Source organism: Lucilia cuprina, chromosome 2, assembly GCF_022045245.1.
Source record: "Lucilia cuprina isolate Lc7/37 chromosome 2, ASM2204524v1, whole genome shotgun sequence".
NCBI classification, from domain to species: Eukaryota; Metazoa; Arthropoda; class Insecta; order Diptera; family Calliphoridae; genus Lucilia; species Lucilia cuprina.
The window spans coordinates 11,843,930-11,857,143 of NC_060950.1; the positions used below are offsets into that span (position 1 = coordinate 11,843,930).

General features: G+C 30.8%; 1 protein-coding gene across 1 annotated transcript in view; it reads right to left on the minus strand.

Annotated features, from left to right (window-relative positions):
- LOC111687672 (transmembrane protein KIAA1109) overlaps positions 1-11,636 on the minus strand; it is a 27,242-nt gene extending 15,606 nt beyond the window's left edge. The window contains exons 1-13 of the mRNA XM_046947573.1: positions 11,151-11,636; positions 8,256-8,391; positions 8,051-8,194; positions 7,863-7,990; positions 5,601-7,793; positions 3,724-4,092; positions 3,185-3,660; positions 2,908-3,117; positions 2,712-2,841; positions 2,237-2,647; positions 1,892-2,172; positions 1,609-1,735; positions 1,038-1,133 (exon numbers count right to left, since the gene is read on the minus strand). Of these exons, the coding sequence (XP_046803529.1) occupies positions 1,038-1,133; positions 1,609-1,735; positions 1,892-2,172; positions 2,237-2,647; positions 2,712-2,841; positions 2,908-3,117; positions 3,185-3,660; positions 3,724-4,092; positions 5,601-7,793; positions 7,863-7,990; positions 8,051-8,194; positions 8,256-8,391; positions 11,151-11,267 (4,818 nt within the window). The 5' untranslated portion in view covers positions 11,268-11,636. The remainder of the gene's footprint in view (positions 1-1,037; positions 1,134-1,608; positions 1,736-1,891; positions 2,173-2,236; positions 2,648-2,711; positions 2,842-2,907; positions 3,118-3,184; positions 3,661-3,723; positions 4,093-5,600; positions 7,794-7,862; positions 7,991-8,050; positions 8,195-8,255; positions 8,392-11,150) is intronic.
- Positions 11,637-13,214: the final 1,578 nt, after the last annotated feature.

Consider the following 13,214-nt stretch of genomic DNA (forward strand, 5'->3'; position numbering starts at 1 on the left):
GTTCTAGTTCAGTTCTAGTTCAGTTCTAGTTCAGTTCTAGTTCAGTTCTAGTTCAGTTCTAGTTCAGTTCTAATTCAGTTCTAGTTCAGTTCTAGTTCAGTGCTAGTTCAGTTCTAGTACAGTTCTAGTTTAGTTCCAGTTCAGTTTTGGTTCTGTTTTAGTTCTACAACTAAAGAATGATTTAATTTCTTGACGATTGATTGATCAGTATTTACTATCGTTAAACTGCTGTAAATAGTCTGGGCTAAAGTCTAGGTTTTAGACTGATATGAAGGCCATATTCTTAATCCTAGTTTAAAATTGTATAAAGCATGCAGTCTTGAATATAGTCTCGACTGATATATATATAAACTATAGTCATGACTATATAGTAAATATCTGAGCATTTGAATATTATATAGTCCTAACTGTAGACTGATCTATAGTATTGGCTTTTGAATGATGACTGTTTACTACAGACTGTTCCTCAAACTTTTCTCGAGTCTTTGCTATAGATTAAATTATAGTTTTGATCACAATATAGTCTACATTTTTGTCTATATAGTGAACTGCAGTCTAGGCTTTAGAATTATCAGTAGACTGACATCTACTCTTAACTATAGACTGATCTGCCTCTTCAGTTATGTCGAGTCTTAACTATATACCGAAGAATACACCTATGTATATATTTAACATGTGATTAGCAACTAAATACATGCAAATTACTTTTCTTATTTTAAGAAAAAAAAAACAATTGTTAACAACATTCCATTTTAAAGTGCACTTTTATAAAAAAATGTTTAAAATCAATACAAAACAATAAAAAAAAACGGAAAGACTAATATAAGAAAAATTAGCCAATTTTTAAATTAATTTCCAACAACAGTTTCAAAAAAACTATTGAAACCAGAAAATAAATTAAAACAAACAAAAGAAATGTTAGTTGTTTGGTTATTGAAAAAAAAAAACAGTTTCTAGAAACAATAGTAAAAGTTCTAAGAAGGTTTTGATTTTGTTGGTTGTTTTTTTTTTTTTTTGAAACACTAAAAACTACTCACATCATGAATAAAATGTCGATACTCAGGTCTTGATGAGATATTTGTTAGTTTTCTGATTGGTGTAGCAAGACCATGAATACGTCTGACGTCTTCGTTCTATGAAATTGATGGGATTTATTTTTGAAAATTTTAACAAATTTGTTTTTTTTCGATTTGTTGTTTTTGCATAGTGATATCAATTGGTTTATGAGTTTTTATTATAATTTTAATTATATTATGTACATAATAAAGCATGCAAAAATTATTGTTGTTTTGTTGAAAGATTTATTTAGAAAAAAAGTAGAGAAATTAGTTGGAATTTTTTTTTTTTTTTTTTTTGATTTTGGATAGAAATGAAATTTTGTTATTATTTTCTTTTAAATAAAAAGCTAATTTTTAAAATATAGTTTTATTTAGTTAGGCTTTTTTTAAGAAAATAGTTATAGTTTTTAAAATATAGTATATTTTTTCGTAAATAATTATTATTTAAACAAAATGTGAAGCTTGTTAAGATGTTGTTTATTTAGGTGATTTATTTTGGGTGAAAACTTTAAACTTTTACAAAATGTTTAAAAAGATTTTGAAAACTTACCAATTCTGTGGTACTTTGTGGGCGTTTAGTTAAAGGTTTTGTATTGGGCTCAGGTGCATGTATTTCTAAATCACTGCGATAAGTATTTAGGGATGATAATGTGGCGTTTTCATTTTGATTACCAATGCTGCAATGTATAAAGGAAATTATTTTTAAAATTAAAAAGTTACGAACTAAAAATTACAACAAATTTAGAGAAATTTTCACCAAAATTCACTAAAGGTTGTTTTCATCAAAAAACTATTTGTCAAACATTCAATTTATTTCACAAAATAATGATTACCTTAAATCCGATGAAAAACGTTTTTTGCCCGAAAAAATAATAGAACCATTATGATTCTTAATTGAACCTCTTTGAGACATCATATTCGATATATCCTCTTCGGCAGAGAAAAACATTTCAGAGGGATTTTCCGAAGTTAGTGAAATTGTTCTTTGAACTTCACGCGTCAAATGATCACCATTAGTTAAATCAACTGGCATTTGATTTTGTATATTTATATCGGCAATTTCAAATTCCAAAGGATGAGAATGTGGCGCCGAATGGGACATTTCATCGGGTATCTATAATACAGAAAAAATATATTAAAAAAAAATTATTTTCATTTTTTAAATTTCAAAATTTAACCTCTAATTCATCTTCCACATTAACTTCACCAGTTAAACGAGAATCGGAGATACTAGTTTTGGGTGGTGAAACGCGTAAGGTGTTATTTTGTGACTTATTAGAATCGGAGCCACGACGATAAACAACACCTTGAGATTCTGTGGAATCTTGTCTTAAAACCTTTTTCGAAGGACTATCTAAGAGGCGAGCATATGGGACTTCTACCGAGGTTTGACGTGTGGTAGAATAACGTTTAGTGCGCCGTTCCAAAGTATTAGGAGAACCAATACTTTCTCTTGATTTGCGGCCATTAATATCCTTTTCCAAAGTAGAAGCACCACCAATTTTCATTTTGCTATTGAGTTCTTTGCCGGCTAAATCAGATTTCTTAAGACTGCCATTAACAGCCACAGCAGGACGATACAGTTTACCCTAAAAGTATTAAACAAAATAATAAAAAAAATGTAGAGTTTTATTCTAGATTTCAATAGTTTACCTTTCCTGTAAAGTCTGCTGAATCATGTAGATAGACTGAGTGTAAACTATAAGGGGGAGTATGAAAAACTAATTGTCCTTGATGCAAAATACTCTCACCAAAGCCAAAATCTTTATTGTTATTAATAATGCTAAAGATTTCAAAAAAAAAATAAAAATTCCGACATTTATTGCATTCAGAAATTATTAATACTCACAAATATCTGGCTATATTATAATTATCAACCAAATCTTGGGCTGAGGGTTTGAAAAATTTCAAACCATTGCGATTACTGCCAAAAAAGGCACAGCCTCCAATACAACCACAACGAGATATATCAACAACACCACCTACAGCATTAGCATTAGTAGTATTAGACCATAGAAACCACAAACGTTTAGTTTTAACATCATGTTCACGTAAAAAGCTAAAATAGACATAAAATTACTCAAATAAGAAAATCCAACAAGAAATGAAGAATTTAGAAAACATACTTATGTTGCACTAAATGTAATTTATGATCGGGTATTGGTAATGCCGATGCTCCCTCTAGAAGTATAGGACCCAATGATGTACAACCTACTTCTACCCAATTTTCAAAGAATTCACTGTCATAGGCCAACGGACGACGACATTCTGAAAAACTATCACGTAATTTGCGAGAACTTTCGTCACGCGAGTCGCGTCTTTGTGAAAATGAATTAGAGCTTCGTTTCGATTTACCCTGATGAGGGGCAGGCTGATGTGTATTATGGTATATTTCTGATTTTACAGAATCTTGATCTGCACGTCGTATTTTTCCAGATCTATTGCTACCAGTGGTATTTGTATTATAAGAGTTTGTCATATTTGAAGTACAACCAGCATTTAACATAAACAGTCTTATTAAAATTGAAGGTAATAAACCGGATATACCCGATTTCACACGTTGGCCATGAAGATTACAATTAGCCAAACGTATAGGAGAGATCTTAAAGAGATTAAATGTATAAATTTTATTATTTATAGTTGAGATTAAAATTCATTTACTTACCCATGCATGCAGTGCTGTTCCACTCTCTATTAGATAAACATCAACAGCATCCACGGAAACACGAGTCATTTTATATTTAATATCTTCAGCCGAGGGACACTTGTATTTATTTTCCTCTTTAGTATGAGGACACTGATTACTGGGCACACCATGATGACAATTGCGTACAGTCTTCGGAGATTTAAGACAATTTTCTGGATCTACTGCCAAGAGAACTAAAGTCTCCAGGCCAACAGCCACATTAAATAGTTGTGGTAACGTTAGCTTTCCCGATAATTTACCCAATTGTACCTCCACCAGCCATGAGTATTCTAGCGTGTCTTCGTCTAAAGCACAACCTTCATTACTGAACATTGCATGACCACGAACCTGGAAAGTAAAAAAAGTAAATATAAATTGAGATCTTTAATCATCACTACAGACTGATCTTTAATCGTGATTATAGAATGATCTATAGACAGATGTGATCTCTAGTCGTGACTATAGACTGATCTATAATCGTGACTCTAGACTGATCTATAGTCGTGACTATAGACTGATCTATAGTCGTGACTATAGACTAATCTAGAGTCGTGACTATAAACAGATCTTAGACGTGACTATAGACTGATCTATATTCGTGACTATAGACTGATCTATAGTCGTGACTATAGACTGATTTATAGTCGTGACTATAGACTGATCTATAGTCGTGACTATAGACTGATCTATAATCGTGACTATAGACTGATCTAGAGTCGTGACTATAAACAGATCTTAGACGTGACTATAGACTGATCTATATTCGTGACTATAGACTGATCTATAGTCGTGACTATAGACTGATTTATAGTCGTGACTATAGACTGATCTATAATCGTGACTATAGACTGATCTATAATCGTGACTATAAACTGATCTATAATCGTGACTATAGACTGATCTATAATCGTGACTATAGACTGATCTATAATCGTGACTATAGACTGATCCAAGTCGTGACTATAGACTGATCTATAGTCGTGACTATAGACTGATCTATAGTCGTGACTATAGACTGATCTATAGTCGTGACTATAGACTGATCTATAGTCGTGACTATAGACTGATCTATAGTCGTGACTGTAGACTGATCTATAGTCGTGACTATAGACTGATCTATAGTCGTGACTATAGACTGATCTATAGTCGTGACTATAGACTGATCTATAGTCGTGACTATAGACTGATCTATAGTCGTTACTATAGACTGATCTATAGTCGCGAATATAGACTGATCTATAGTCGTGACTATAGACTGATCTATAGTCGTGACTATAGACTGATCTACAGTCGTGACTATAGACTGATCTACAGTCGTTACTATAGACAGATCTACAGTCGTGACTATAGACAAATCTTTGTCGTGACTATAAACTGATCTATAATCGTGGCTATAGACTGATCTATAATCGTGACTATAGACTGATCCAAGTCGTGACTATAGACTGATCTATAGTCGTGACTATAGACTGATCTATAGTCGTGACTATAGACTGATCTATAATCGTGACTATAGACTGATCTATAGTCGTGACTATAGACTGATCTATAGTCGTGACTATAGACTGATCTATAGTCGTGACTATAGACTGATTTATAGTCGTGACTATAGACTGATCTATAGTCGTGACTATAGACAGATCTATAGTCGTGACTGTAGACTGATCTATAGTCGTGACTATAGGCTTGATGTATACACTGATCTACGGACTTGATCTATAGAGAGTCTAGAGTTTAAATTGATATATAGTCCTGTCTGTTGTGTGATCTATAGCATTGATTATTGATCGATCTATAGTATTGATTATTCATCGATCTGATCTGAAAAAATGACTAAATTTAAACATTTCTCTTACCTGTACAGCAGACAGCATTAGGTGACCCTGATTTATATGTTTATCACGATTTTGTCTCACCACCGTATCCGATGTTATTAAATACGAAGGACTTACTAAAACCTGCAGTGTAGTCTCATGATAACGTTTATTCATTTCAAAACCTAAACGTTCTATTAACACAACCGGGCAGGGTGGATCATTTTCATTACAATTCTTCATAACATGAGCCTGTATATCGTGTATGATAACTGATACTATAACTTCAAGTGGTCTATATAGACGAGGATCGAAAGGTTTTTGTTTCTCCTCCGGAACGGTGACCTCAGATATGGACTTTGTGGCGAGATCTTTATCTTTAACTAGTAATTGATCTTTGGGATTGACCGGCGCTGCCGTAGATGAATCTTTTGTTTTGATATTCGATTGTTCCATATCGGTAAAATTTTGATCTTCACCAAATATGTTCTCCTTAAGATTTATGAAATTCCTTAAAACATTACCATAGCACATGAGTACAGAAGAGCCAATTTCTAGCTCTACCGTAACATGATCTGCCGGCAAAGTGGCAGGATCAAATTTATATTGTTCTGGCTTTTGCCAGTTTTGATTGGGAGACTTACGAGTCTGCGGTATACGCATAGGACTGAGCAAAATTTCTTCTTTTTCAGGTGTTGTTATATCAGCTTGAGGATCTGGTCCTAAGGGTGGCACGGGATGATAAACGTATTGTATGGATAATGCTACAATAGGTACAGTCCAACAATCAATCCAACCGGATGTTCTTTGACAAATTTTACGCCATTTCTTGGTATACAATTCAGGTCTAGTTTTAACTTTGCCACCGCGTGTTAATAGACGTGCATTTTCATCTATGGCCAAAACAATAGGTTTAGTGGAGGACACTTCTGGCACATATAAACTCAAATCCAAACCCTCTCCATGTATCCAAAACTTTAAAGTCACCGTTTTAGGCAGAAAATCATCAAACGGCAAAGCAAAGCTCATATCAAATACATCACCACAAAATGCCAAATGATTATTTTCCTGATTCGCGCTAGAGCAATCAATCCAATTGTATTCATTACACAAAGTCAAGATCTCAAATTCATTTAGTAGAATATTAAATTTACAAGTATATGGCACAAAAGTTAAAATATCGGGTCTAGCTTTGCTAGCCCAATCTTCTATGAGATCTTGAAAGAAACATTTATGTTTGTAGACAATATAGGCGGTGGCTTTGCAACCGGTCAGCGCTATGCTCCAATCTTGAGGTGCATTCCACTTTGTGGGATAATGTATGCGTACCTTATACTCTAACGATTCGAATTCTGCTAAACTGCGATATTGCAATGAAGTGGTGGCCTCTACATGAAAGAGTTGACCTTGTATTTTAGAGGTATAACCATCTGATAGCGTAACCCAGGGTATGGTCACTTCTACATAAGAGGCTGGACCCACTGTTATATGCATAGCATTGGTTTCTTTTTCTTTAGAGAATAAAATATCAATGGTGGCTTCATTTAAAACACACAAAGTAACATCAAATGATTGGTAACTTCTTAATTCTCCCGGTTTGGGTGTGGCGGTTACTTGCATTTCTTTCCAGTCAGGTGGATAGAAAAAATTAAACAAATGATCCCTTTGTCTATCCGCCCAGGGGCCATAACTAAAATCAGTGCCTTTCAGACACTTGATATCAATACCCAAAACCGGTGGCAAAGGTTCAACCTTATCACCATTTGCTAAAATAATATGTACAGGTTCCTCCGGCACTACACCCGGTTCATCCATATAAAAATATAAATCCATTTGATTTGACATCATGACCACAAAACCTTCACCCATATAACGGGGTGGTTCATCAACCAATCCCGTATACTTGGGACTGGGAGCAAACATAACTTTAGCATTTTCCACATTGGCCTTGACGAAATGCATAAAATGATCTAGACGACAAACGGCAGGCTTTGTACTATAAGTACAGTGAGCTTCTTCCATCGATATGGATAGAGTGGTAGGTGTAAGACGATTGCCAAAGACAAAACGTCCTGAGCAGATATCAAGTTTAATCACAGGTATGAGATCACGCCATGTTGTGGCTTTCATAGCTTCGGAATGTTTAACACTTTGATGCTTGCTATGACGAGCATTTTCCATATTCATGGTATGTTCTTTTAATTTCGAACGTTCTTCGGTTGATAGAGAATCGGTCTTAAAAATATTAAATAAAAATGTATTAAATTTTAAGTTTTATTTTTTGAAAGAAAATCTAACACTTACCGGTATTAGTAGAGAAGGCTTTAAGCCAAATGTTCTTTCTAATTCATCATATAAATCAGAACGATTATAAATATGTAATTCAGAGCCATTTAATTGTACGGATAATCTTGTATCCGAATGTGACAGATCTGTAAGTAAGAAACAATTATATATTTAACAAAAACAAACTACATATTCTCTTAACCTACCTTCTGATACATCTTTTGGCACATATGATCGCCACCAACGAAATATAAAATAACCATCTTGTATACGCGCCGAATAATCATAGGTTATATAAACAAAATCACGAAACATTATTTTACCAGCTAAAGGATTTAAGGCTACAGAACCTGTTTTAATAAAATCAGATATTAATTATAGTATAAACTCATGTATTTAAAATGTACTTACCAATTTTAAAATATGCTCCTTTGATGAACCAACGATTAGCTATTTTTGTTATTAGCATGCCAATTAAACGAGAATTGTAGAATGTTATGTAGGTTACCCATGTTATTGATGTTAGAAGAGAGCAAAGCAACCATATCTGAAGATTAATTAAATAAAATCAATTACAACAAATTCTATAGAATATTACTTTTCTTCAAAAATGATTTAAAAAGAATATAACAACATGTATTGATTACACAAAGTAATTCACTACATAGTCAATTATATATAATTATAATTACTTGTAATGTGTAACTGAGAAATAACCAATTACATTTATTTGTAATTGAAATTGTAGTTTTTCCTATTACAATTACTTGTAAGATGTTTTTAAATAATTAATAGCCAATTCCAATTACATACCAGTAATTGTAATAAAGGTTTTGCCAAATACAATTACTAGTAACTACAATTGAAGTTTTCATTTAAAATTACTTTTAATTGTAATTTAGGTATTACTAATCACAAAATTGCATATATGTAATTCACAATTACAAGTAAATGTAACTGGAAATTCTTCAATTACAATCAAAAGTAATTGTAATTGGCAAAATTTTAATTACAATTACAAGAAATTGTTACAATTGCAGATAATTGTAATTGGATTACAAGTAATTGTAATTGGTGAATCTTGAATTACAATTACTTTAAATGTAATTGTAATTGAAAATGTAGTCATTACCCCCCCCCCCCCCATGCCTGATAACAAGAATGTAACATTTCAAACTCATTTGATCAGAGATCTGTAACGATAGTGATGAATGATATAAAAATAAATAATTGTTTTATATGATTAACACGTATGTATGTATTAAAATTAATCACTGATTCATTTCTACGTCATAAGAGGTAATCATAATTCCAAATATGTATAAAAATGTCAACGATAATAAACATCCCCAATAAAACAATAACAAATATTTCTATCACATGTTAATCACCGGCAAAACAAAAAGAAAAGCTAACCGGCATTTGCGGTCTGCTAAGAAAAAAAAAAAACACTTTCAGTGAAAGACAACAACAACAAGTAGTTGTTTTTCTCAATTGCGGTAAATGAACTCAAAATTTCTTTGTTTATTTACATTTTTTTGGGGGGTAAATAAAAACAACAACAAAAAAAGAGTTTGTTTACAAACAAAATAACAACAGGTTGTTTAGGGGGGAAGCCAATAAAAAAACCTTTTCACAAAAAAAGTTTACAAAAACATATGATCAAACAGATGTTTTAAAAAGTGTAATGAACACAGCCAATCCAAATTCCATAAAGGGGTACAGGGCAAAGTGCGTAAATGAAAAAAAAAAATAATAAAAAATCTAACACACACACAAGTGCAAAATGAATGCAAAAACAAGCACATAGAAATATGAATGAAAAACAAAGAATATCATAATAAAATTAATTTAATTATTACTGATTATATTTACATAAAGATGTAAATGGAAATTTTAAATTTTCAAGAAACAAATTAGATTACTATATATTCTGTTATGCCGAAACATAAATACCCTTTTGCTAAGTTAATTTTCTATTAGTAAAATTTCGAAAATTTAAATAATAAACAAATAGGTAGATCGTTGAATCGGAAAAAGTAACCTAGAAAGATTTTTTGGTATAGGTATAAGATATATTCCTGTGAAATTTTTATTCCGATATCTTTATTAATTCTTGAGTTATTTGCAATTAAGTGATTTTAGAAAAGATACTTTTAATTAAGAATGGGCATAGCTTTATATGGAACCTATAAGCTTTTATGAATCTATCTAGAAAAATTTGGTCGAATATTTCGCATTTCTACAAATTTATTTATTTTATGTTTATTTGTTATTGATTTGATTTTCTGAAGTTAACTCTATGTAGGAGCTATGGCCAATTATAGACCGATCCAGGTTTTAGTTGTTACTAGAATTTCTAATAACATTATATTTAAATGTTCAAAATTTTCCAAAAGTATGTATAAATTTATATGGGAATACAGGCAGACGGACGTGCCAAAATCGACTCCGATATATGTACATATGTATAGGTATACACTTTATAGTAGGGTTCTATAGTTGAAACGAAAAGTCGACTTTTCGACTTTTTGCATTTTATGAAAAGTCGACTTTTCGACTTTTTGCATTGATTAAAAAGTCGATTTTTCGACTATTCGACTTTTTTCATATAATTAAAAGTCGATTTTTCGACTTTTCGACTTTTCGACTTTTAATATTTTATAAATAGTCGACTTTTCGATTTTTTCAGACTTTTTTCGACTTTCGACTTTTTTCGACTATTTTCGACTTTTTTCGACTATATTCGACTTTTTCCGACTTTTCGACTTTTTCCGACTTTTCGACTTTTTCCGACTTTTCGACTTTTATTTACAAAGTCGACTTTTCAACTTTTTTCATAGACGATAGTCTGTCTAGTTATCGACTTTTTTGGAACAAAATAGTCGACTTCGACTTTACGACTTTTTTCGACAAAAAGTCGATTATTCGAAAGTCGATTTATAGAACCCTACTTTATAGGGTCAGAAAATGTTATTATAGAAATTACAAACATAATGACAAACATAATTATACTCTTCTCACGAAGGTGCAGGGTATAACAACGGAAATTCCAATAACACATAATAACATTATTCTAAACCATTGTTTATGGTCCAATAACAACAATCTTATCTATAGAAATATGGCCACAGAATTATGACAACGACCCTTTTCTTCGATTTTTTTTTATTTAATTCAATTACTGATAAGCCAAAGAAAATAAAACTTTAATTTTTGTATGTGTTTACACAAATACCACAAAAAAATAATATTAAGTCCATGATTCATTACAAAGTTTTTATTAACAATTAATATGTTTTTTACCATAGGTGCATCGATTTTCATATTTTCCAAGGGTATGCCACCAGTTGTATTGTATGTTCCTTCCGGGAAACCAATACTATCCCCGAAATCACTTCTACCATCTTCTTTTAGATCCATTGTGTTGTTAATTTTTTTCCTATATTTAATTTATTTCATATATTTATTGCACTTTTAACATTGATTTTGTATATTTTTTTCGCTGGAAAATTTAATTATTTCCTTCGTTTTCTCGTTTTATTTTATATATTTTTTCTTTGTTGTGACTTCGATTTTTACCACTTTAGGTTGTTGTTTTAGGGTTGGGTCATGTAATCATTTATTTACAAATTAAACACTTTATTCGTTTTAATTTATTGATTTATTAAACACTAGTTTATAGTTTAACGTTATTTTTATTTTATTACACATTTTTCTAGTAATTTTTCGTTAGAAATAATAAATTTTCCTCAATTTTTTCTCTACATTTTACGCGTATCGTATAAATTTTTCTTCATTTGACAGACAGACAGATTTTTAATGGGGGTAGACATTTTTTTCATCTTGGTGGTGTTCATTCAATAATAAATGTCAAAAATATTTTAAAGATGTGTTTAGTTAGCATTTCATGTTCATATGTTTACCCTACACTATACATATATGGAGTTGTTGAAATACACGTGCTTGTTTTTTTTTTTTTTTTTGATTAAAATCAATTTTATAACATAAAAATATATTTAAATGTTAATTTAACATTTGTAGTTATTTAATTTGTTTGAAATCTTATGTTATTTATGTGATTAAAGCAAAAATTTGCTTTTGTAACATATGTTTAAACATTATTGGAGTCTTTGCAACTCTAAATTAAATGCAACATATATGCAAGATATATCTTGTTATTGACATTTGACAGTGACACTTGTAATTGACATTACAATTATAACGGTAAAATTTTAACGTTTTATTTTAAATAGTGACAAAGAATAGTTATTTCTGTAAAATTTTGTTTGTGTTTGTGAAAATGAAAAAAACTGTTTTTTTTATAAAATTTTGCTTAAAGTGAATGCAAATACACCATGTATGTACCTAAGGTAAAGGTCCAAACTAGGGTTCTATAAATCGACTTTCGAATAATCGAACAATCGACTTTTTGTCGAAATAAGTCGAAAAGTCGAAGTCGACTATTTTGTTCCAAAAAAGTCGATAACTCGACTATCGTCTATGAAAAAGTCGACTTTGTAAATAAAAGTCGAAAAGTCGGAAAGAGTCATAAAAAGTCGGAAAAAGTCGAAAGAAGTCGAAAAATTCGGAAAAAGTCGAAAATAGTCGGAAAAAGTCGAAAAAAGTCGAAAAGTCGATAATTTATAAAGTATTTAATGAAAAAAATCGAAAAGTCGAAAAATCGACTTTTAACTAAATGCAAAAAGTCGAAAAGTCGACTTTTCATAAAATACAAAAAGTCGAAATGTCGACTTTTCATAAAATGCAAAATTTGGAAAATTCGTCTTTTTATAAAATGCAAAAAGTCGAAAAGTCGACTTTTCGTTTTAACTATATAACCCTGCTATACATATATGGAGTTGTTGAAATACACGTGCTTGTTTTTTTTTTTAAATCAATTTTATAACATAAAAATATATTTGAATGTTAAATTAACCTCTGTAGTTTTTTAATTTGTTTGAAATCTTATATTATTTATGTGATTAAAGCAAAAATTTGCTTTTGTAACATATTTCTAAACATTATTGGAGTCTTGGCAACTCTAAATTAAAATGTTGCATTTAATTGTCATTTGACAGTGACACTTGTAATTGACATTACAATTATAGCGGTAAAATTTTAACGTTTTATTTTAAATAATGAAAAAGAATAGTTATTTCTGTAAAATTTTTACGAAAGTGTTTGTAAAATTGACAAAACAGTTTTTTTTTATAAAATTTTGATTAATGTTTATGTACTTAAGACAAGTGTTTCAAAAGCAATTAAGCATTTAAAAATTGTGCTTTTTTATACCCTTCATCTTTGTTAGAATGATATATGTATTGGTTTGTCTTACCAATTGCATTTCTGATATATCTTTTTATCTTC